Genomic DNA, 26,237 nt, shown 5'->3' with positions numbered 1-26,237 from the left:
GATCAGCGAGCGTCCCTCAGCGAGATGGGAGCGATGTTCTCGTTCTCCGCTCTCGCTCGGCGGGGGGGTCATGTTGATGGAACTCATTTTTGAGTTATCGCTGCAAATTATCATCGCACGCCGGAATACACTACCCAGATCTTTAACATGGAGGCAGAACGGCGGGAGGAAAAGGGGTTGGTTTTTTTCCGTCAAGGATGATTTATTTGACACCTGTGCCTCTATTTAAAGATGGTACCATCACACCACTTACACATAACACAGGTGCTCGGGGAAATAGGCGATACAAAAAAAGAATCGGTTTATATCTAGTTCACTCAGCCAACCTAACCTTAGCCGGAAATCAATTTATTACTTCACCGACGCCAATAAACTCACATCCACTGTTTCCACATTTCGTCTGATTTAGTGTTTTTTCCTTTCTTAATAATATGCTTCACATATAAAAATATGATTCCTGTGACATCATTACTCCCTTATGTTTGTACGGTCCTAGATAAGGTTAAACGACAGGGATTTGAAGAACAGAAAAGTTAAGGCTTGGGCAGGAAACCTGCTTTACTTTAGTGTGTGGCAACCAGATACTCCTCAAAGGAGTGGGATTTAAAATGAGCAACATTGACCCAAAGCGGTGAAACAGTAATTACCATATACAGGGAGCTAATGGGCTACAACCTCAAATAAAGGCTCATGTGCTAACACTCTACGCGGGCCAGATTTAAGACATTAGCCACAGCACTACAGAAACATCATACTGGCAATGGCCACAGATAATATAATCCACCGAACATAACTCCAATTAATACTTTTTTTGAAAGGGCTCAACCATTTTAAAATCCCACTCGGGTCCCTTGGTTTTACTTCAGCAAACCCCAGAGAAGAGCGCTCTCTCGCTCAGTTGGGGTTTGATCCTATCCTTCATCTCCTCCTCGAGCCCACTGTCCGCCCTCTGACACACGTCCGTCCATCTCACACTCTTCTCCTGCTTGGCCGTCGAGGCCCAATCCACCTCGGCGCACTCCTCTTCCTGGTTGCCGTCGGAAACGCCTCCTCCCTCTGACAGCGGTGGCGAAGAATCTGTTTGGAGTTCCGCCTCCTTCATTATCGCCTCCTCACCTCCCCAGGTGCCTGCTCCCTGGCACCTCTTCTCCTCCCGCTCCTCTTCCTCCACCATTAACCCTCCTTCCTCCTCCTCGTCCTCCTCCTCTCTGGTGTTGCCCAGCAGCTCGTCCACCTCGCTCTCTGAGACGGGGGAGGCGCTCTCCCGCTCCTTCTCGGGCGTCTCGCTGCTGTAGCTTTTCCTGGCCTTGCTGCGACCTCGCAGGTTCAGCATCTGAAAAGACAACGGCTCCGTTTGGACACGCTTCCTCTCTCTGGCAAACCGGCTCCTCCTCCTCTTTCCTCTCGTCACAACTCACTAGACATACGACAGAAGAACCTCCTTGATGCCTGGGTCCCTGGTAGGGCACGCAGGCATGGACTCTTTGTCTATTATTAGATATGGAGCAAAAAAGGCAGAAAGTACTTTTTTTTGTACGTTTTCCTGTACATCCCGCATTTAGCAACGTGACTGATGTTTAATGGCCCCTTCCGCGCGACGCTTCGCCTAAAGGCGGCGCCGACGGCGACAGATGTTTGAGTGGACCGGGTGAGACCGCCGGGGCACCCACCTTGAAGTCTTTCCTCTTGCGCTGCAGCGTGGGCCTCTGAAGGAACAGGATCTGCTTGGTTGACAAACTGCCGTCGCTGTGAGAAAGACGACGAAGGAGAAGAAGAAGAAGGAGATGATGAGGGCAGCACCTTAGTTATTTCATACCGGCTGCTGTCATGTTGCGATCGGCGGAGCGGCGGTGTTTGCTAGCTGGCGTCGCCGCCGTCGTTTCTACTCAAAGGTTGTCGTGTGCGACGTGGAAAAGTTTAGCAGACAGGAGCAGCCTCTCTCGTCAATAACAAAGCGTTTGCTCACAGCCGGGGGGCGGTGCGTTTCAAAGCCGCCCGAGCAGCGTGTGTTGTGATGGTGATTAGTCAGATCTCTCGCTTTCCACGCACTTTGTGAGCCTACCCTGTCAATAACCCCCCCCCCCCAACACCACAGTTGATAAACACATCCAAGATGTCAGAAAGACTTCTAATGGAAGACGTCACTAAACAGGCACTGGTAGAACAAAACACACCCTCAGTCCTCTGAGATACCTCTTGTGTGTTTGTGGTAAACATACATCCACAGAAAAGACATACCGGGACTGGAACAGAATCAATGCCCATGTGCTTGTGCTGCACTGTCGGCAAGGGATGAGGGGGGGGGGGGGGGGGGGGGGGGGTCAGAGGTCTTCACCTGTTTGTCCTGACAACAGGTGTTGGCAACACACACATCAGCCTCCAACCGTAGGGAGCCAGGGATTGGAGCAGGGGGATGTAGTCCGTCCTCACCACGACACCCTGGGCAGGAGACAGGGCACAGAGGATTAACCCCTTACCTCCCCCAATCCCTTATGTGACTCTTGTGTTGTGCACAGATGAATCATTCAGTGGTTGATGACAGAGGGGCGCTTTAAAGGACACCAAAGTGTACTGAAGTCTCCCGAGGGACCACGCACATCCACCACCGTCCACTGTTCCACCACGATGGCGTCGTAGGAGGTGGCCGTGCTTTCCTCGGCGGGGCTCTGGAAGATGAACACACTGTCCACGGACGATATCCCGCTGTCTGGAGAGAGGGAGATAAGAGTGAGTGTGTGTGTGTGTGTGTGTGTGTGGATGATGGAGTGTGTGAGGACGAGGGGTAATGATAGCGTGCGACGGGGAGAGAGTGTGTGATAGAGTGTGTGAGGGAGGTGGCGGCAGAGCGCGTGATAAGAGTTTGTGTGTGTGTTAGAGAGCGGTTCGGTGATGGTGTTTGAGTGAAGGTGCGAGGCTTGGGGATAGAGGGAGGGGGACAGGGGGAGGGGGTTGGAGTGAGATGGACAGGATGCGTTTGTTTTGGAGGAGAAAAAGTTCAATTCCATTCCAATCTCAGACAATTGATCCCCTTCCCCTGCTGGCTTAGGCTGCATCATGCCATGGGGTATCAACAGGGACTTGACACCGTGAGCCTGGATTTACAGCTCATAACGCCCAGCAAATTGTCCGCTAGTGTAGAAAAATATACTTTCAGCCTGGGCAAGTGTCAGACTTATCGTAAAATTGCCCTTTTGTTCTTAACTGGTTGTCGCATATCTTCTAACGTGCTCCTCTGCCTCAGCCGGACGCCTGGTACCGCCACGCGTCCGGCCGAACAAGGAAAGGCCGATCATCAAAGTCCCGACTCTTCCATGTCTTGTCACCGCAGTAGTGGAACGAGCACCTTGTGGACGTCAGGACCGCAGACTCGCTCACAGGCTTCCGCAAAAGACTCAAGATGCACTTGTTCAGAGTTGACCTAGACTCTGCACAGCCCCCCCCCCCCCCCCCTACCCCCCTCTTACGCCATTATTGTATGTTGTATGACCTTGCACTAAGCATTATCTAGCATCTTAGCCTAGCTATCTTGGTTTTAGACAGGGAATGGGTTAACCTAACAATTGGTAGTGCTTGGCCCTTGGTTCTACAATGGACGCTTTGGATAAAGGCGTCTGCTAAATCCCCTAAACGTAATGTGATCCCTGTCTGAGATATGTTTATTAGACAAGAAAGCTTCCTAATTACACAGGTAATCTCCAGGAGGATATCATTGGCCTAAAATCTTGCATTGCCAGGCAAATGTCATTCAACAAATAATAATTGTATGGCGTCACCTCGACATACTGAGGCTGCCATTCGATTGGCTATGAGTCCAGAATATGTTGTTCCCTAGAAACAGCCCACTGTGGCTCTGCCCTTTTGCTATCGGAAATCCCCCAAATGCCACCAGACTGCGCACCGTTGTCGTCGGCGAGGTGGAAGAAGCCGTCGATGAGGCGAGCGCCGCTTGTGAAGTGCTGGGTCATGTGGTCCAGCCAGTGGGCGTCGACCTCGGTGGTTAGCCCCGCCTCCTTCTGTATGCAGAGTGGCACCCTGAGGGAGTAGAACCTGGACGAGTTCTCCAGCTCCCCCGTGTGGTTGTACAGCGCAAAGAGCTGGGTCCCTGAGAGACACACACACACACACACACACACACACACACACACACACACACACACACACACACACACACACATACACGGAGACACACACAGAGACACACACACAGACACAGACATAGACACTCACAAACACACACACACACACACACACACACACACACACACACACACACACACACACACACACACACACACACACACACACACACACACACACACACACACACACACACACACAGAGACACAGACACAGACACACACACACACACACACACAGAGACACAGAGACACACACACAGACACAGACATACACTCACAAACACACACACGCACACACACACATTCACACAGAGACATACACACACACACAAACACATAAACACACACACACACAAACACACACACAAACGCACAAACAGAAACACCGACCCACACACACAAAAATTAACTACAAAGGCCTTGAGTCAAGGCTGGCTCCAGAACCAGAGGTGGGAATTCCCCTGGATGGCTGGAAATTGAATGAGCAGAAACTGGGATTGGCATTCATAAATTAATTTAGCATTTTAATAATTTCCCAGAAGTCTCCAGCACTCTACCCATTCAGGGGGTTGCAGTCGGCTACCGAACAGACCGGCGGCTGAACCAAACACAGGCGGGGCCCTGTACTCACGTCCCAGCGTGTGGGCCCCCACCGGGGGCAGCGGGTCCGCAGCCTTCTCCTCCGAGCTCTTGGTGTTCCACACGTGGTTGTTGTTGTTGAGGCTGGCCTCCACGCGCTCGTGGTCCTGACCCTCCCGGTAACCCAGGTTACCGTTCTCCTCGGGGGCCCCGGGCTCCAGCAGAGGGGAGCCCGGGTGTGTGTCCGCGGGGTCCGCTAGCCGGCCCTCCGCTCTCCTCCTCCCGGCCCCGGGGGGGCTGTAGTGGTCCCCTGGAGGGCCAGGGTCCGGGGACTCGGCAGAGGCGAGCGGGCAGAGGCCCCTGGAGGCCCTCAGCACCTCCCCGCAGATGTGTGTCGGCCCCCCGGCGCCCTCCTTGTCGGGGTGCGCCCGGCGGGGGTCTTGAGGTATCGTCGTTGAGTGGGTGGGGTCGTGGGGGACGGCCGCGCGGAGCTCCTCCTCCGGGGCGGGCCTACAGTTCTGTCCCGGGACGGGGCAGGACGGGTCGTAGTCCGGGTCGCCCGTCGGGCCCCCAGGGTCCTCTGGGCTCGTCCCGGCCTGGTCCGACGGCGTGCGCTCGGGGTCCGAGGCGTCCCGGGACGGCTGGGCGGGGTCCGAGGGGCTGCTGCCGGAGCTGAAGGCGTGGCGGTGGATGGGGGAGGGGCTAGAGTGCAGCGAGGACAGGTCCTCGGGGTCCCAGGGCCCCAGGAAGCAGGGCCCCCCGCCGGGCTGCTGGAGGAAGCCCACGAACGTCACGCCCTGGTCGGAGACGTCCTGGATCTGAGGGGGCGAAACGGCGCGTTTAGCGATTCAAATGTATAGGTATCTATTTGCTCACCAGTCCGTTCAAATCTCCAAAACGATCATTCACATTCATCCAAACCATACCTGTTATGAAGGGCTACGAGCTAAGCAACAGCTGGCTTCCTGTGCCAGGGTTCTCTATAAATACAACGCCCTCCTCCACATGCCACCGCGTGCGTCAGAACGGTAATACGGCAGCGCACAGTAAACCACTGTGCGCTGCCGTATACAAATGGCTCCGGCAGTCATACAGGAGATGCTTTTATTCAAAGTGATCATTGAGATACAGGAGGTAAGGCTTCAGACATTGGGGATCACCCAGTGCCTTTACCTGGGATTTGAAGACCCCAGTCATTACACCATACTGTCCATTAAGATAAGCTAGCATGGATTTGGACGCCATGCATACATAAACAGTACACATATCCTATATATATCCAACATGTCTTGCTTGTGATGTATTTCTCCTCTACACCTAAAAGGTTCTGCAATCTTATTTACATTGGAGCTATTAGAAATACTTCATTTGCACGCTCCCACTCACACACACACACACGCACACACACACACACACACACACACACACACACACACACACACACACACACACACACACACACACACACACGCACACGCACACGCACACACACACACACACACACACAGATGTATGCAGAGGAGTTGTTCTGCAAAACAACAGCCAACCTAATCATCCGCGAAGATCAAATATTCAAATGACAAAAGGACCTCATTATCTTAGCAACGTGCGTGTGTGTGCGTGTGTGCGTGTGTGTGCGTGTGTGTGGGCCCGCTTCCTGCAGAGCCTGCATAGTTAATTGCCAGTTGATATTTGGGCTGACAGGCTCGACAGAGAGAAATCAACATGCAAACAACCATTGAACAATAATGATACCCATCTCTTTCCCATTACCTACCACGATTGACAATCTACTCCTTCCACACACGCATACACATTGAGAAAAGTAAAAAGACACAAACGACTCATGGTCAAAAAGAGGAAAGCACCTCCATTTAATGTCCTAATAAATACTATAAATGTATTCGGTTTGACATATTGGAACTTGTAGTAAACCCAGGACTATATTTTCGTCGTAAAATCACTCGAAACCAAATAAGATAAATTGGGAATAGATTAACGATATCTTGTAAATAATAATAATAATAATACATTTAATTTAGAGGCGCCTTTCAAGACACCCAAGGTCACCTTACAGAGCATATAGTCATCATAAATCGTTGTAATCATAAATAATTGTGTGCTAATGGGATGTTTGGAAGTGGGTGTGCTAGATCTCTCGATTTTTATTCATAGACAAATGTTAAAAAAAATGACTTCCCTGCTGCACACCCACGGCACACAGCTGCCCGTCACTCGGAGCAGCACACGGCTCCTATCTGCCATCTGATTGGTTATTCATGCCCGGCTGCCGGAGCCTATCACATTATACTCCCTGGCACTCTGCGTTTTCACCCAATCACGTTTCCCTTTGTACTGCTTGGCTGTTCAGATGCAAATCTCCTTCAATAGAGCGCATTTTCATTTCCCATTGTGGGCACGTTGAATAGTCGGATTCAAGAGAAGAAAAAAAAGTTTGCACCTTCATCCATTCATCTATTCATTAGTCCGTGCCAATGACACGCTGGCTCTGTTTTTTTTTAACACAAATACCGATTCTGATAATTTCACATTCATATTAAGACCTTGCAGGGAGATTGTATCGTGGAGTATGAGGTGTCCTCATACTGGCGTGGCTGGCTCTTGTTTCTAACATTATCTCACCTTCTTCACGTAGTTCTGGATCGCTTCTGGGTCGGGTGCCTGCTGACCCGACACACACACGTCTGTTTCCAGGTGATGCCCCGCCCACTTCAGCTGGCTCTTCTCTGAGCTATGGGAGGAGGAGGAGGAGGAGGGGCGGGGGGGGAGGGGGGGGGGGGGGGGGGGGGGGGGGGGGGGGGGGGGCAGGGACACAAGAAAGGTCAAGAACTCAAGTGAAAACTGGTTGTGCACATGTAGTTAGTTAGAGCCGATTACTCTACTGCCGTTTGCACATGATACTCATGTGGTGCTCAGAAATGCACAACCCTAATATTAGATTAAATATATAGACACAAAATATTAATAGAGAATGATTCAAAAGATATGTAATTCTTACAATTCCAAAATCGCGCCTGGTTTATAGTGTAGTTCGGAGATGGAGGTGTCCAAATTGTGCAATGTGAATTCCAATTTAATATATTCAGAGTCTACTCCACTCACAATAGACCAAGGCGCCGTAGGACACAATCATACAAGGGATTAAAGGAGCTATTCAGACGGGGAGCGAGGTCATGTGGGAGACAGCGGTTAGCCCCTTCCTCCGTCAGCGGGGTGGCTGTACCGGGGAGTCTGGACAGAGACTGCTCCGTTCGCAGGGTTCCTGTTCATGGAGGACTGCGAAGATGGGAGATCATAGAGGGTGGGATGAGGAAGAGGAGGGATAACAGAATGGGGCGGCCACGTCTGAAGAGGAGACATGAAAGAGAGGGATGGGGCGCTCCTCTCCTCCCCCCTCATCCTCTCCTCCCCCCTCATCCTCTCCTCCCCCCTCATCCTCTCCTCCCCCCTCATCCTCTCCTCCCCCCTCATCCTCTCCTCCCCCCTCATCCTCTCCTCTCCTCTCATCTTCTCCTCTTCTCCCCCCTCATCCTCTACACCCCCCTCATCCTCTCCTCTTCTCCTCTGCCCCCCCCTCATCCTCTCATCTTCTCCTCTGCCCCCCCCTCATCCTCTCCTCTCCTCCCCTTTTCTCTTCCCATCTCCTCTCCCCTCTCACATCCTCTCCTCCCCTCTGTTCCCCTCCCCTCCCCTCTCCCATCCTCTCCTCTCGCTTTTTCAGCCTAACGTCGCCCCTCTGGCGAGGGCTGATGATGCAATCAGTCGTCTCCACGGCGACAGGTGCCGGGAAGCAGCAGGGCACCGCTGGTATCAAAAGCAGCAGCTCAGCGCCCGTCTGTGCTCCCGATGCCAGCGCCGTTTTTTTTGAACGGGAGCAACGGAGGAGCGATTCATGATGAATTGTTTATTTTTTTTTATTTTTTACTTCCACAATGGCGTCGATGCGAAAGACAGTGTACAGAGAATACAACTTTGACAACTACTTCAGCCTCGAGAACTCTTGGGGTGTTCATGTGCATCTTTGGATCCTCCCACACAGCACATGCAGTGTGTGTGCTGCTGTGTGCACGTGTGTGTGGGTGCTTACGTGTGTGTGTGTGCTTGCTTGCGTGTGTGTGTGTGCTTGCATTTGTGTGCTTGCGTGTGTGTGTGTGCTTGCGCTTCTGTGTGCGCGTGTGGGCGTGCGTCTGCGCATTTGTTGGTGCATTTGGTTGTGTGTCATAATGTATACGACGTGAAACTGAGCAGTTCCCTGCGAGTTGAAGGGTGATAATAAATACAGACGCCGATATTAAAATTCAACACGGCAAAGAAAGAGGAGGCAAACGTGGCGGAGATGTCATCGCAGGACGAGGACTTAACGTGTTGAATCACGCTTCACATCTTCCTCCCCTGCCGCACGCAGCAGAATCACGACCACGGCGGGCTTAAATAAAGCCCGTCCCTTCTCGCCTTCTCCTTTCCTTTCTACACCTACAATGAAATTGTACAATGGATTTGAATGGATTATGCATGCGTTATTATTTCTGCTGTGCCTGAGATGTGATGCAAGAAGCAAGCACTGCTAGGTTCGCCAGAACTAAATTAAAGTTCTGTTTCGAACACGGTCGGTCCCCGAGTTACCGCTGTAGAACATAACGCGATCCACTTTATATAACTACGGGGAGAAAGAAGCAGCCAACAGGCCTACTGTGATTGGTCCACGTCGATTTCCCTTTCCTGCCACAAGTTTCCGGTTCATTGACGCCGACGATGAAGTGACAACGAACACAACACGGAGCCGACCGAAGAGAGACTAGCATGAGGTTACAGGAGAGTGGTAAATGAGATCCCATTTGTGCGACATATGATCATTCTGTTCACAGTGTCGAGATCGCCAGATGTCCCAGAAACCGTGGCGAGATATAGTCTGAGTGCAGAGTCGCCCACGCAGAACCAGATGCCTGCGTCTCCCAGGTACCGACACAAACCTATAAGATGCAGCACAGTGTAGGGGCTGGTCCACACCCAACCAAATGTTCCTGGGTTCGATCCCTGCTGCGTCCACTGTATTTTCACTTTTGGTTGGGGGTCGTGCCTTCGGGGGGAGGGGGTGGAAGGGATGGTTTACCTCTCGGGGGGGGATGGTGGGGGGAGGGAGGGAGGGAGGGTAAGGTTTACCTCTGGGGCGTCTCCCGTAGCAACACGGCGCGGTGGAGCTGGCGCTGGATGCGGGCGTGGCGGGGGCCGCAGGGGTGGACGAAGGGGTGCAGGGCCACCAGGACGAAGCCCTGGGCGTAAAGCTCCCGCACCTGGACCGGGAGCTCCCGCACCGAGGAGAGGCACAGCACCGAGGAGACCGCCACCTCTGGAGGGGGGGGGGGGGGGGACAAGAGGGGGGAGGGAGATGAGGGAGAGGGGGGGAGGGAGGGAGAGGTAGGAGGAGGGAGGGAGGGAGAGGAGGGGGGGGAGGGAGGGGAGGGAGAGGGGGGGAGGGAGGGAGAGGGAGGAGGAGAGAAAGAGCACATGGAATTGAAGGTAATGAGGGATGTATGGAAGAAAATTAGGGAGGAAGAGGAGGAGGAAATGAGCAGCAGAAAGGTTAAAAATAGGAAGGCCCAGGGAAGGAGAGAGAGAGATAGCAGAGAGAGTGACGGGGTGGAGAGGAGTCCATGCCCATTGGGGAATATAAATAAAAGAGAGAGAGAGATAGGGGGGGGGGGGGTGGAGAGGAGTCCATCCCCATTGGGAATGGAAAGGGAAGAGAGAGGGATGGAGAGAGAAAGAGAGAGCAGGCATTGAGAGACACATGGATGGGGATATTTGGACATGAATGGTTGATAGCGTGTCAGAGTCGGGGAAGGATTGAGGACTAGACAAAGGGCTGAAAGGGGGAGAGCGTGTTTCCGCGTGGTAATTGCCAGTCAGCCGCAACACATGGCATCTTCACGCTAAATCTGAAACTAATTACACCAAAACAATGACTAACGTGCCGCCTCACTGTCACCCCGTCCCACTTTGAAACGCTCGGGGACCAACAGGCGCGCACGCAGCCCCCCCATTCAGCCTTACACTAACACACACACACACACACACACACACACACACACATGCACACACATAAACACGTGCCAATGTGAAATCAAATGCAAACTTGGATTTTGTGACAAACACACTCATCACATGAGTAGATAATATTGCATATCCCCTTTATCATGCACTTTCACACAATTCACTTTTAATTATACGCGCCACACATATATTCACACAATACAACGCGATCGCACACAGGCGTGGGCCTCCCTGCATTTACTTGGACAAAAACTCTCATTTTTATCAAATGTGTTTTACATAATTACACAAACTACCACACCGAGCAAATCCACCGCCGTCGCCTCGCCACCACCGCATCCACAAAACAAAAACACAAATAAAAAACACGCACGTAATGCACAAAGACAAAAGGCTCCGCGAAGACAATGCAGTTTCCATTGTAGCATTGTGCAGTTTTGGAGTGTGTCGGTCGGGTATTAGCGGCTATCGCTAACACTGAGGCCCGGTATCTGCTGTGAGCACAAAACACAACGCGGCACAACACAGGCTCCGGGAGAGGGCCGTCTCTGCCCTGAGACGCGGTTATCTGAGCTTATCGTGTGGACGCAAACCGCCACGGCAGCTTCCAGCCGGGGCGCTGTGTGTGTGTGTGTGTGTGTGTGTGTGTGTGTGTGTGTGTGTGTGTGTGTGTGTGTGTGTGTGTGTGTGTGTGTGTGTGAGGGCGGGGGGGGGGGGAGCAGATGCATTGTGGTCAATGTGGCGGCACACTGGGGATGGCTGGATAGACACGTGCAGGCATGTGTGTGTGTGTGTGTGTGTGTGTGTGTGTGTGTGTGTGTGTGTGTGTGTGTGATTATGTTATTGTGTGAGGCGCTAGGTGAGAGAGACAGGGAGGGAGAGAGAAAAAAGATGAAGAGAACAATTGGTCAAATGAAAAAAAGAGAAGCAGACGGGGAAATGAAAAGAGGAAAAAGGGATGGAAGAGGAGAGAGAGGGGGAGAGAGAGAGAGAGAGAGAGAGAGAGGGGGGGAGAGAGAGAGAGAGAGAGAGAGAGAGAGAGAGAGAGAGAGAGAGGGAGAGAGAGAGAGAGAGAGAGAGAGAGAGAGAGAGAGAGAGAGGGAGATGAGGCTGTCTGTTGGTGGCTGAATGGTTGTCATCCTTTTCCATTCAATCTCATTTGCATGGGTCTGGAGAGGAGAAAATAACCTGCATAAATTAACTAGTCTCTGTCTCGCACATGGCGGCACACAAACCAACACACATAGACACACACATCGACAGAAACACAAACAAACACACATAGACGCACACATCGACAGAAACACAAACAAACACACACATACACAGTAAAATAGAGTGATGAGTTCTCCATCTCATTTTCAATTTGTTCCAGAGATCGAGATCACGCTTCTTCCCCCCCCCCCCCCTCCCCCCCCCCGGCACACACTCACAAACATCCACAAACCTAATGCAGGAATAGACACACACACACTCCAGTCAAACAATGGCAAACAGAAATTCCTCCCATAACTCCTATTTTCATAATAACTACTTTAAACCGTGAATGTGCACCCACACACACCAACACACACACACACGCACGCACGCACGCACGCACACACACACACACACACACACACACACACACACACACACACACACACACACACACACACACACACACACACACACACACACACACACACACACACACAGAGACACAAACACACACAAACCAATATGTTGTCTGAGGGAGGAGAGTCTAGCCATGATAATACCAGCTGGAGACGTTGGGAGAAAACAGGAGTATAAACAGCCATTAGCCATCATTAGCTTGGCGTGATTAGCCCTCATACTCCCAACAAGACATGGCGAAGGCATTAAAGCTAATTCAGCCAAAGTGCACGTACAGATATGATTGGGGGGGGGGGGGGGGGGGGGGGTATGGGGTTGGGTGGAGGGCAATACATGGTAGCTTGAGGCTAGGGGTCTGGCAGGCGGTGGTGGGGGTAGGGGGGTAGAACGGAACAGCAACTTAATTTACTGTCTGCCGACTTTTAAATGCAGCCGTTGTTCCGCTGGCCGGCCTGGGAAGGGCTGCAGGGCAGAGGGGCTGGGCGGAGCCTCACCACACAGACAGGACGCTGGTGGGAGGCTGGCGTGTTTGGTATAAAGAGCGTGTGTCTGTGTGTGTGTGTGTGTGTGTGTGTGTGTGTGTGTGTGTGTGTGTGTGTGTGTGTGTGTGTGTGTGTGTGTTTGTTTGTGTGTGTGTGTGTTTGTGGGGGGGGGGGGGGGTGGAGTGTATATATGTGTGTGTGTGTGTGTGTGTGTGTGTGTGTGTGTGTGTGTGTGTGTGTGTGTGTGTGTGTGTGTGTGATAGGGGGGTGGGTTCATTTGTTTGTGGCAGAGACTTAGATGGAGAGAGAGCGAGACATAGACATGGCAGCACTCTCGCCCTGCTGAGTAACGTCCAGATGAGCGCCTGTTCAGCTGTCTGCTCCCCACTTTGCCGTTTCCTTCCGAGGCGGCGGAGAGGGTCACATGATGTGTGTGCGGGGCACGTTTTAAGCCGCCAACCTTTTGACCCTGGATCAGAGTGATCAGCGTTTGAATTGTCAGAGGCTTTCTTCATTTCCAGAGCTGCTGAATAGCCCCATTAATTCAAACCACAAAGCTGTAATTTGTGTGTGTGTGTGTGTGTGAGTGTCTGTGTGTCTGTGTGTCTGTGTGTGTGTGTGTGTGTGTGTGTGTGTGTGTGTGTGTGTGTGTGTGTGTGTGTGTGTGTGTGAGTGTGTGAGTGTGTTGCTTGCCTTTGATGTGTCAATGGGTTTTGGGTATACAACACGCATGTTTAATCGTGACTATCCGACTGGTATGTGTGTACAGTTTGTACTCATGTTTATTTGTACATCCCCCCCCCCTTTTGTTTGTGTTTGCAGTATGACAACAACAGAGAGACATGGCAGAAGAGAGAGAGAGAGAGAGAGAGAGAGAGAGAGAGAGAGAGAGAGAGAGAGAGAGAGAGCGCAAGAGCGAGAGAAAGAGAGAGAGAGAGAGAGAGCAAGAGCGAGAGCGAGACAGTGAGAGAGAGAGAGGAGAAAGAGAAGGGGGAAAATGCAGAGAAGGAAGAGAGAGATAAAGAGAGAGTGAAGCCAGAGAAGGAGAAAGAGAGACCGAGAGAAAAAGAGAGAGAAGTCAGAGGATAAATAAAGAGATGGATAAAGGAGAAAAGGAAACACAGAGAGAGAGAGCAAGCGAGAGAGACGGGAGAAGGGAACAGAAAGAATACTAGAAGACAGAACCGGATGATAAGAGAGAGAAGAGTATTTGCTCTAATCCTGCTAGGTGATGCATGTGGGGATTTGAAGACACAGCATCCCTGCAGGCTTATCCCGGCACTGGCTGGAGGTTCACGTATATTTAAATAGCCTTCTAATGGCTTGCAGAGGTTTGCAGAAGAGATCCCCTTCTAAAGCCATAAAATAATCAACTTGGCAGAGTCCAAAGCTCCCCCACTGTGGGGGAATGTACCCGGCGGCCATGACAGTAGCCAGTCAGCCTCTCACAACATTAATGCCAGGCCTAAGGGTTCCTGGCAGGAGGGCTGAAAGTGAACTTCAGGTGGCTGTGAACTCCCCCCGTTACGGTTACAAGTGTTAGCTCTGTGAGGGATTCTGTTCATTTTGTATCCTTGGCTTTAGAGAACAGCCAGGATTATAAAGCATGGCTTGGAGGTTGATGTCAAAGGCTTCGTCACACGATTTTCATGTTTTTCTTCTGATGCAATATAACAACAAAATAACGCAGTCATAAAAAGGGCCCCGGGACATCCATGATTGAGGGGAATAAAAAAAAGAATTAATTTCTAACTGCTCTATACTGTTCCCCGGAGATTCTTGTACGTGGAACAAAAAAAGGAAATGTGTTTATGAAACACTTGGCGGCGATGCAGAAAGAGTAGACACTTTATTTTCTAGCAGATTGAGGAAGTGAGGAGGCATAGGGGGTGCTAGTGCGAAACTGTGTTTGCAGAGCCTGGCATGTGTCTGCTCTCTCTCTCTCTCTCTCTCTCTCTCTCTCTCTCTCTCTCTCTCTCTCTCTCTCTCTCTCTCTCTCTCTCTCTCTCTCTCTCTCTCTCTCTCTCTCTCTCTCTCTCTCTCTCCCTCTCTCACTCTCTCACTCTCTCGTTGTTTCTCTCAGACCGTACGCTACCCATAATGCCATAAAGACTATTAGATCTTCGAGAAAAAAATAAAGACTCTTGGTCCTACTACAACTGTTTATCATTTCCAACCCCCTTACAACGGAAGCTACTGGAGCGTGTGCTGGAGAAATTCTTCTGGAGTGTCGCCGGTCTGAGGAACCTAATGGATTTTCAGTTTGCTTGCTCACTGCTTTAAGAGCATCACCCAGACTGGAATGGTGCGGATTCATCACACAGGGTGACAAATAGATTCTGAATCTTCAGCAGCGCGCCATATTTGTGTAATGGTGTTCTTTTTCCATTAATAACACCAACACACATACACACACACACACACACACACACACACACACACACACACACACACACACACACACACACACACACACACACACACACACACACACACACACACACACACACACACACACACCCAGATGCATCCATGCAAAAAAAAAACATCCATAGACTGAGTCACTCACATTCATGTACAGACACAGACATGTACACACACAAACACACCGATTAATTTATATGACAAACAACCCCCACACACACCATATACACACACACAACACCACCCCTTCACCCCTTCAACGCCCACCCTCAACACACTCACTCACTCATTTCCCTTGACACACACACACGCACACATAATAAGTACAGACACTTAAACACACGTAGCTACTCCACAGGAAAACGCATAGTTCAAACTAACATGCAATGCATGCACGCACACACACACACACACACACACACACACACACACACACACACACACACACACACACACACACACACACACACACACACACACACACACACACACACACACACACACACACACATTTATACAGAGCTGCACACATATAAAAGGAGACATGCTTGCTAAGTAAAAAGCCCCGACACACACACATTCACACACACACAAACACGCACACTAATGCAGAGCACCAGGGGTGTATGTACGTTTTAATGAGCTGAGTGGGTCCGGGTCTCAGCGGGGAGGCAGTAAGTCATCAGTGGGGTTCAGCTCCTCGCCGTCTGCTCCTGAGACCAGCCTCAGTCACACCTTCACTCACACACACGCATGCACGCACGCACGCGCACACGCACACACACACACACACAAACATACCCACAGACACACAAACACACATAGCCACAGGCACAAACACATGCACTCTCAGACACACATACCCACACACACACACATGAACTCTGATATACACACACACACACACACACACACACACACACACACACACACACACACACACACACACACACACACACACACACACACACATACATAGCCACAGGCACACACGCATACATCCACATGCGCACACACCCACATGCCCTCTCACACACACATCTCCCTCGTTCCCCAACTTCCTCCTTCCTTCTCGCGCCCACCTCACACCTTTGACGCCACACTCTCTCTCAGTTTGCCGCTACTGCTGCCCCCCCTCCGTCACACACACACACACACACACACACACACACACACACACACACACACACACACACACACACACACACACACACACACACACACAGATGCACTGACACACGTACACACACACACACACACATCATATCTCTCCTCAGAACTCGCCACAAAAACGCTGCAGCAATCTACTCGTTCTCGACATCCGTGTCATTGTTGGTTTACAGTTTACTTACTAAAAAACCGACTTCTCTCTTTCTGTGGATATTCTCTGGTGTTTTTTGTGAACTTTATCCATGTTCCCTTTAGTCCAACTGGTTCATCGTGACACACGCAGGGAGGGACAGACAGAAATGTCACAGTGAAGGGCTTTTTCTGATTCCCATTTTAACTCATAGGTCAAGATGATTTGCAAAGCAAGCTGGTGCTTTGCAAATGGTGGAGTTCTGAATAATCTCAGATACAATATAACGTTGGACAAAGTCGCAACGGATAGACTTGCTCACGTTAAAATATGTGAACAACAGACACAACGGGCCGAATGCACTCCAAACATTTGGATTAATCACCGGCTGGACGGCGCCTGAAGGCCGAAGAACACTGCAGCGTTTAAACACTTCCCGGGCCCCCCTCCATCCACACACACCAACCCACCCACACAAACACACACCCCGCCACAAACCACCGCACCCACCACCCCCGCGCTCCCCCAGCTAACGAGCGGGTCACCGTGACCCGATTGGAGACAGCATATCTGAGCCACCAGGAAATAACTTATGGGGGGAGTGAGGGGGACTGGGGGGCTTGAGGGGCTGGGGGGCTTTGGCGGAGCTCTTAAAGACCAAAACCAAAAAAAACAGGGTTGTTTTTCCATAGCAGTTCAGCGGCTGAGTCAGAGACGATTCATCACTGGCCCATCACAACAGCCCCCCCCCCCCCCCACCCCCCTTAGGTAGTTACTGTGGTTAACAGACAAGCTGTTCAGAGGGGGGGGGGGGGTTGGTTTGGTTAGGCAGAACTATTTTATCATGACTGTCTGGGAGGGATCAGGAGAAGCAGGGAGACGAAACAATGCTATGTACGGACAAAGTTCGAGAGAGTCGTATGAAACACACAAAAAACACATACACACACTACTGCCAGGAATGAGCTCTCCCAATCTCTGCGAGCTATCCTGCAGGAATCCTTCACTTCTCCGGGCCAGTCTCCATTACCAACAGAGAGAGAAAGAGAATGGGAAAAAGTAAAAAAAAGAGAAGCGCTGAAAATCACACACAAAAACACACACGCACACACATCCACACACCCACACAGTGACTGTATTTATCTGAAAATAGAGTGTATTGCAGTCTTAAGAAGCTTGAGAGGTGTGTGTGAGTTTTCCATATAAATAACCGGCCTGCCTGTCTCGAGATAACACCAGCCTCGGTGACGGAGAAGTATATACGCTTCCACGTGCTGCTGTGAGTTTTTGTGTGTTGTCGGTGTGTGTCGGTGTGTGTTTTAGACAAATTGAGCGCACGCTGAAGAGAAACAAAGTCTCGATGAAGGACTAGATTTGTCATAGACATACAATTGCCTTTATTTGTGTGTATGTGTGTGGGCTCTTACCTGTTTGTGTTTGCGTGAGCATGTGTGTAGGTGTGTATTTATTTGTAATGAAGGCATGGTTTTTAGCAGGGACAATAGGCCAGTCCTCACCGATGTCATGAAATCAGTGAAATGTTCCCAACAAAATTAAGCTGAATAGGTATTTGTCCAAAGCAAATAATTTTTTTAAAAAAAAAATCGCTCTTCTCCCACAGAGCTCTCTCTGCTGCCAATTGACCGACCCGTCATCATCTCCTCCCATCATCTGATCTGCAATCTGCAACTTGCCCTGAAATCCTTCTCGCCCCCCTTCGTTCCCACCCGACCGTCTGTTGTTTGGTGTGCCCGTAGTGGAACGCTCTAATCTGAGTAAAGAGTGTGTTACTCTTTATACTGAAATATTCAGTAATATTTTTCAGTTACCATCAATAAAATTTATTGAGTAAATGGTATGGGGCCCCTTGGAAACCACCTGGGACTATGGGATCCGCACTGGGAATGTTGTCCTGGGACCTGATCTCTGTCCCTAAAACCAAACCCTAAAACCCAACCAAGCCCTTAAACCTAACCCTAAAACCGAACCCTAAAACCAAAACCAAGCCCTAAAAGCTAACCCTCAAACCAAACCCTAAAACTAAAACCAAGCCCTTAAACCTAACCCTAAAACCAAAGCATAAAACCTAACCTTAACCCTAACACAACCCCTACCCGTAACCTAAAATACAACTCTAATCTTTAAACAAAGACTAAAACCTTACTAATACCTTTAAACAAAACCCTGAATGTAAACCAAATTCGGCTTGCATGTTTCAACATGCAAGTGTATGTTTTTGTAATTGTGTGTAAGTGGGCGTAAGTTTGTGCATGTGTGTGTGTGTGTGTGTGCACGCCCATCACAGCATCAGCGCTCCCTCTTTGCCATTATCATGTTCAATTCCCCAGATCGGGCTGTGGTCCTGCCAAGTCCACACTCTGAGCGCTGCCAAACATAACCGGGTTGGCTGGTGGCCCCAGAGAACCAAACGGAGAGAGCTGCCATTTGGCGGAAACAATAGGTGTCCTGTCTGCTACAGTGTCGTGTGATGAGACGGAGGAGACGGAACTCGAGCAAACGGTTAGCACCTGCTAACCACACACAGAGTGAGCGGGACAGACCGGCGGACAGACACGCAGAGAGGCTGACAGACAGGCAGGCAGGCAGACAGAATGATAGACAGGCTGAAAGACGGATGGATTTGGTTCTGTTTTATCATCCACTCGATAGGAAAATAGGATGATAAATTATTTTTAGAATCCACACGTCTCTGGAGGATTCTCATCAAGCGCCTCAAGAAGCTGTGAGCTACGCACCTACTCATTCATCAAACACACACCCACACACGCACACACACACACACACACACACACACACACACACACACACACACACACACACACACACACACACACACACACACACACACACACACACACACACACACACACACACACACAGGCTCACTTATCCACACACATAAAACACACACAGCACAGCCCTCACAACCACACACGCATATACACACTCTCAAACACTCAAACACATGCCCTCGCTCAAACACACACCCAAACACCCACACACACACACACACACACATACACACACACACACAAACCATCCACACACACACACACACACACACACACACACACACACACACACACACACACACACACGCACACACAAACACACACACACACACGCACACAGGCTCGCTCAAAGACAAACACACACAAACATGCACACAAATACTCGATCACACGTATACATACACTAACACAGATAAACACGCGCTCAGATATAAACAGTCGCAATCACCCGCGCACACACATAAATCCCCAAACACCATATAAAAACAGGCAGCTCTGGTATATTGTCATTGTTAAGTCGCAGAAAGGAGGGGGGCTGAGGGGGCTAGGGCACGCAGGCTACAGTAGAACCACACCTGAGAATTATCACACGCTTTGAACCCCCTGCATCAGAGGCGCCACGCAAGGCTTCACCTCCGGTTTATAAGCCCCCCTCTTTCCCCCCAGATAGCGGCAGTGAGAAACAGCCCTGCTCTCCCAGAGTTGCTGACCTCGACAGTTCAGCAGGCAGTTTAAACCCGGGAGCCGTCACCGCCACCGCCGTATCATACAAGGCAAGGATGCTCCCCTCCTCTCCTCTCCCATTCCCCAACCCCATGTCCTTTAATAGACTCGGCTTTTCAGTCTGCCGCAGAACGGGAACAAGTGCTGCAAATATGTCCCTTGTTGATTTACCGTCAATCTAACAGATGCACTGGATAAAAGGCTTTGTCACGGCGTCAGAAGGCAGATTAAAAGCCATGTGTACGTTCCCATTAAGGAGGAGTTTCTTGGGCCATTTAAGCTTCAAATCCCCGCTACTCAGCAGTTGCCAGTGACAAGTCGGAGGGCCGTGCTTTCTGCAGCGTGCTTCCTACAGCGTGCTTTCTGCAACGCTGCGTCTGCCACGAACAAAAGCAATAATAATTTAGAATGCTGGAGAGGTCTCATAAAGGTCCCGTATATACGAACAGACTGTGTAATGATTCGTAGCCACAAGCAACTTACAACTAATCGACAAGAGTGGTGCAATGCGCACACGTTCTCCGGGACATTGGCTTCATGGGCAGATGTTGATTGGGTTCAAACAGTGTGTGTGTGCTGTGTGTGGGAGGTGTGTAGGATGGGGGGGGGGGGGAGCAGATGAACACAAATGAAGGAAATTGGGGTTGCAAAAGGGGTTCAAAGCCCAGAAAATGGGGTCACAGGCACAACAAAATAACACAGAGCAGTAAATGCAGCTATATCTGGATCTAGAGGAGCGTTTTGCCTTCACTCATGTACCTTCTTTCCCCAGCAGGAAGTCCAGGAAGTGGTAGGTGTAGGCCACGCCCACCTTGGTCTCCACCTGAGGCCGGCGGAGCGTGGAGTAGATCTTTCCGGGGCTCTGCCTCTCCTCTGCCTTACGCAGCTTGGGCAGCCGGCAGCCCATCTCTCCTTGGGAGAGAAGGAGAGAGAGAGACATTGAGGAGGACATAGAGAGAGGGGGGAGAGAGAGAGACATGGAGGAAGATATAGAGAGAGGGGGGAGAGAGAGAGACACATTGAGGAAGACATAGAGAGAGGGGGGAGAGAGAGAGATATTGAGGAAGACATAGAGAGAGGGGGGGGGGGGGAGGGAGAGAGAGACACAGAGAGAGGGAGGGAGACATAAAGGTAGAGTGGGGAGGGAGAGACAGACAGACAAAGAGAGGAGGAGAAGGAAGAAAGAGAAATAGAGAAACAAGGGGAAAAAAGGAAGTCTTCCAAGGTGTGAGTGAGAATTATGGTGGTTGATAGAGTTAATAAATATATGAAACACATTAGCACTTCCAATAGACAGTGTGATAGGGAGGCGCACACATACACACACACACACAAACCACTTGAAATCTCATGGTGGACATGGGAGCGAGATGGGGCTTCACCTCATCTGCTTCCCCCACCTCCCTCCACACACACACACACACACACACACACACACACACACACACACACACACACACACACACACACACACACACACACACACACACACACACACACACACACACACACACACTAATAAGAGTGAATATGAATGTGTCAACCATTACCTGCGTGCCGGGCTAGAATACAGGGCACCTCCTAATCAAATAGCGCTGATTGGGAGCGACATGTTTGATCAGACTGAATTAAAGCAGAAATGAGAGTGATATCCTGCCCTGTCAAGCAGAACAAGACGCTAGACAGGGAGACTACAGGAGCAGGGAGAGGAGATGAGACCAGAGGAGGAGAGGAAGGGGGAGAAGGGGAGGAGGGAGAGGAGGGAAGGGAAGGGAGGAGACAACAGGGGCGATGAGTAGGGAGGTGGCTGAGGAGAGGGAGGAGGAGAGGTGGAGAAAGGAGAGGAGGGGAGGAGCAGGGAGGTAGAGGAGTAAGGAAGAATAGTGGAAGGAGAGGAAAGAGGAGGGGAGGGGAGTAGGAAAAGCGGAGACTATATGAGGCAATATAGGAGAGAAAGAGAGAACATGAGAGGAGGGAGGAGACAAGAGGGAAGGGATCACATGAGAGAAGAGGGGAGCAGGGAGGGAGAGGAGAAGAGGAGAACAGCAGAAAAAAAAAAAGGGATAAGGGGAGAAACAGATGAGGAGGAGAAGGGAGGATACAAGAGTAGAGGAGAAGAGATAAGGGGGAGGAGAAGGGAGGAGGAGGAGGAGAGGAGACAGAGTGAGGAAAGTACGGGAGGGGGAGGGCGAGCAACAAGAGACCCATAGCCAAGATAAAGTGAGCGGAAAGGAAGCAAACATGGAGCAGGAGCTCCGTGTTCAGGGTCTTCCACTGTTCCCCATTGACTGTCTTGGTCTTTTTTGTAGTGTTTAAAGATGCAGGCATACATGTTTGAAGGAGGAAGAAGAGGAGAGAATAGGAAACTGCGATCAGGAGCATCCTGCTCCAGCAAACATTGGAATAGAGTAGCATGTGGCATGATGGCTAGTTTGTTTCCCCCTTCCAGTTCTACTTACCCCTCTCTCTTTCTTTCTATCTCTCTCTATCTCTCTCTCTCTCTCTCTCTCTCTGCATCCTGTCAGACTCAGGGTGTGGCCATTAGGCACCACACTCTAATGTGATGTGACAGCGTTGTTCTGCTCAACCCTTCCCCATGGTTCCACAGCCCATCTTCGTCAGTCACGGCTTGTTAGGACCCACGCACGCTGAGGAAGGGGGGTTTACGTACGGCCACGAATGTACGCGTGTGTGTGTGTGTGATAGTGTGTGTGTCCGTGCACAAGCGATAGGGCTAATATCTGTATCTCTGTATCCGTTCAGCGGGCGTGGAGAATGCCCAGGTGCCCCCCCCCCCCTGCCGGGCAGAGTGCACGGACATTACCTCGACTAACGAGCCTAGCAGACTACATTAAGAACGCCTCGGGTCGCGCACGGGTGCATGTGTCAATGTTCGTGACTCAAGCACACATCGCGCTGTGTGTGAGTGTGACTGTGAGTGTGTGTGTGTGTGTGTGTAAGTGAGAAAGTGAGAAAGGGTAGGCGCAGGTATGAAAGAAACAGCATCTTTAGTGTAATGCGTTTGTTGTACATTGCACGTCCGCATTTCTGCAACAGAACCACCATTATGATGTGTCGTTTTCCCCGGAACCCGTCATTAGTGAGAATGACCAAGGGGTGGAGGAGATGAGTACCATTAGACGACGAAGAGATGGCTAACTTTCCCTTGATATACACTCTTATTACCACTTTTTTAAATCTATTGCCTTCCTCTTCGTACGTTTAATCCTTTGTGGCCCAACCTCCCTGTCATGGTATCTCTGTGTGTTTCTGTTTCCTGCCATGAACTGAAAAGCCTCCCCTCTATACGAGTCTGATGTTCCCCACAACTCAAAACACATATCCCAAAACAAATCCTCACTGGAGACGTCATAGAGGGAGCTTTTGGGAAATGGGGAATATCTTTTGCTTCCTGTCTTTTTTTTTTTTCTTCTTTGCGAAACGTTAGCTTTCTCCTTGCTCTCTTGCCCTCCTTTCTTGTTGCTTGTACCATAATGCATCTCCCTCCTCCTCCGCCACTCCTCCCCTCTCCCAATCTCCCACCGACGCTTGCGTCTCCATTTCACCCTCCATTTCGCCCTCTCTCACTCTCCACTTCCTCTTCCTTCATCCCTGATCTCCTTGTCCATCCACTCCTCAAACTGCTCCTTCCTCCCACGGGACTCTCCCCCTCTTCCTCCCCCCCTCCCTCCCCCCTCTCTTGGAAGTCCTCCCCTGTCTCCCTGCCCGCCGCAGCCGGCTGCTTCCGTCCGTCCGTCCGTCCATCCTGCCTCTTCGCCCCTCTGTGCTCCTCGCTCTCCCTCCCTCGGTGCTGCTCTCCCTCCATCTGTTGGCTCACTGGTGAGCCTCCCTCGCGGAACACGCTACACAACCCGCTGCCGTTCCTGCTGTTGCTATGAGCCGCGCGGACCAACACACACACACACACACACACACACACACACACACACACACACACACACACACACACACACACACACACACACACACACACACACACACGGCTATTTCCCCACAGAGTTGGCCCGGCCCGAGGCGCTTGAAGGATGGGTCGACCCCTTCTGTGATCCCTCTTAAAGCGGGTGTGGACTCCAGCGCAGTGACCTACAACCGTACCCCTGAACCATCAACCCCTGTCATATTATATCAATGGACATCATGTTGTTCTTTTACAACATGATGCAAAATGTTAGCCTTTATTGCTCCACATGTTGACCATTTCGATTTCAATGTTATTCAAATGGCCCCTATTAGATTTGTGCAACCCCTGTCCAATGTCATCCAAAGTGTAATGCATAATATATAATGTCATCATCAAAGGTTTCTCCTAAAAGGCAGCCACAATAACCTTCTGTCTGGATGCACACAAGTCGAAGATAAGCCCGGATTTCAGGGGAGGTAAGATTGCGTCAACAGTAATGTTTCCTTTTTGGATTTAGCTTAATATCAAACGCTTGACTTCACACGCTTTCAAATATAGGCCTACAAGTGTGATGCTAAAATGGGACGGCAGCAGCATGCAGCATTTGAAAAAAATAGGGGACGAAGAAAAGGGAAAAAAAACACAAATAAAGTGAGAGAAGAAAAGGCAGATAAGAGCGGGGTGATGGACGGTAAGTGGATGCTTCTCATTAGAGGATCCCTTGCTGCTTGACTCGCCCTCGTTGAGACTTTTTGACAGCGCAACCAAGCACGGATTTACAGTACGAGGATAATCCATCTGAGCTCTGTCACCGTTCGAGCCCTCTCTCTGTCTCTCATGTTTTTCTGTGAAACGGAGGCGTTTGCCCTGAACCACACACAACCTGTGTGTGTGTCGCACGTAGACGAGTGTTGACAGTCACTCAACAAAAGAAAAGGGATGAGTGAAGAAGATACAAAATAAACGCGAGGAGGGGGCCGGGGCGCGTGTCTGTCAACTCGCTCCTTGAGGGAGGTGCGGTCCCCCAACGCGAACCCCAAACGGTGTTTTTAATTGGGCTTCTTGTTGGGGGACTGAAACAAATCGTGGCAGTGATGTATTGCTCTGTCGCCCAGGAGCATATTGTGTGGCCCATATACCTTAAAAGAGGGCAATTACTTCTGTTATATGAACAAATGAACGCGAGATGGTAGATAATTGATTCAAAGACCTACTGCGTTCATTCTACATCTCCAAATGTGTTTTTCTGGCGAGCGTCTTTTTGTGTTCATCTCCAGGCTATCCCGGTCCACTGCACGTGGCCGCTCGGGTTGGCTCAGAGTCAAAGGTGGCAATTGACCGGTTATTGAGATAATACAGTCGCATGATCCTGCCTCTATAAATTGTCATGCATATCGGCATATATCAAGTTCACTTCACAGATTGCTGCAACCTGAATACGTACACTTGAGGAAAAAACTGAAAAAAGTACACCACTCAAATAAAGTTATATTTACATCGATAGTCTTAAAAGGCGAGAACATGTGATAACCGAAATTAGCTAAACGCAGCTTTCCTCGAGTCGTCTCAACAGGAGTAGGGTCTGCATACGTGAAACGGGACACTACAGTAACAATATAATCGTAAACAGCTGCAAGACTTACCAGTCGTAAACAGTCAAATGAGTCGCTGTGTGCGCGCTGGAGTTGAGTCGAGTGGGCTTGCTGGCTCTAAAAAGGACCCTCTATTGTGCAATAGGCCTTCATAAATCTCAAATTAATACTTTGCCGAATGTCTTAATACTCGTGTCAAGTCCGACTGTCCTCTCGGTGATGGCGTCTGAGGATCATGGGACAAAACCATACTGCGCTCTTCAAAGCCAAGCGGAGTCTTCGGTTTAACACAGCCCTGCCGATATGCCACCGTAGGGCGACTTGGCATACAACGTGCGGTTCTGGTTGGAAACAGTCGCTCCCCCCCCTCTCCAACTCTATCTCCCGCTCCCTCTCTCAAAACACGAGGGAGATAAATAAAACGCTTCTCTAAAGAAACGCCCTTATTAGGCAAGTCAACATTCAAACAACGAAACGCTATGTCCTCTTCCGTTTTTTTTTTTTTTTAAATCTCGACTTATTTTTGTGTGTGCATTTAAAAATGTCCAGGGTTGTTAGTGTCTCAGTACAGTAA

The 26,237-nt window shown here is 50.4% G+C and overlaps 1 protein-coding gene across 2 annotated transcripts; it reads right to left on the bottom strand.

Moving 5' to 3' along the window:
* Positions 1-181: 181 nt before the first annotated feature.
* rftn1a (raftlin, lipid raft linker 1a) lies at positions 182-26,080 on the bottom strand. Of its 2 annotated transcripts, XM_030346918.1 has the most exons (11): positions 25,715-26,080; positions 20,909-21,061; positions 9,900-10,086; positions 7,362-7,470; positions 4,771-5,536; positions 3,899-4,102; positions 2,598-2,707; positions 2,336-2,439; positions 1,671-1,746; positions 1,419-1,488; positions 182-1,333 (listed from the first exon to the last, which is right to left on the bottom strand). In XM_030346918.1, the coding sequence occupies exons 2-11, from the start codon at positions 21,054-21,056 to the stop codon at positions 1,113-1,115; spliced, it is 1,995 nt and encodes a 664-aa protein (XP_030202778.1). In that variant the 5' UTR covers positions 21,057-21,061; positions 25,715-26,080; the 3' UTR covers positions 182-1,112. The 2 variants fall into 2 exon arrangements, with proteins under 2 accessions (XP_030202778.1, XP_030202777.1); XM_030346917.1 differs by lacking the exon at positions 1,419-1,488 and having other exon boundaries at positions 25,715-26,077.
* Between the last annotated feature and the right edge of the window lie 157 nt (positions 26,081-26,237).

This window comes from Gadus morhua, chromosome 22 (genome assembly GCF_902167405.1).
Source record: "Gadus morhua chromosome 22, gadMor3.0, whole genome shotgun sequence".
Classification (NCBI taxonomy): Eukaryota; Metazoa; Chordata; class Actinopteri; order Gadiformes; family Gadidae; genus Gadus; species Gadus morhua.
Note: the sequence above shows the minus strand (reverse complement) of the source record. Positions and strands in the feature narration are given on the sequence as shown.

What these genes read in the sequence shown, in the direction of transcription:
- rftn1a (XM_030346917.1), bottom strand. Translation starts at nt 21,056, where the DNA reads ATGGGCTGCCGGCTGCCCAAGCTGCGTAAGGCAGAGGAGAGGCAGAGC. An exon ending in AACAGTGGACGGTGGTGGAT is followed by an intron (nt 2,440 to 2,597) that starts GTGCGTGGTCCC and finishes TCTCCTGCCCAG; the next exon opens with GGTGTCGTGGTGAGGACGGA. An exon ending in GCAAGAGGAAAGACTTCAAG is followed by an intron (nt 1,334 to 1,670) that starts GTGGGTGCCCCG and finishes TTGTCTTTTCAG; the next exon opens with ATGCTGAACCTGCGAGGTCG.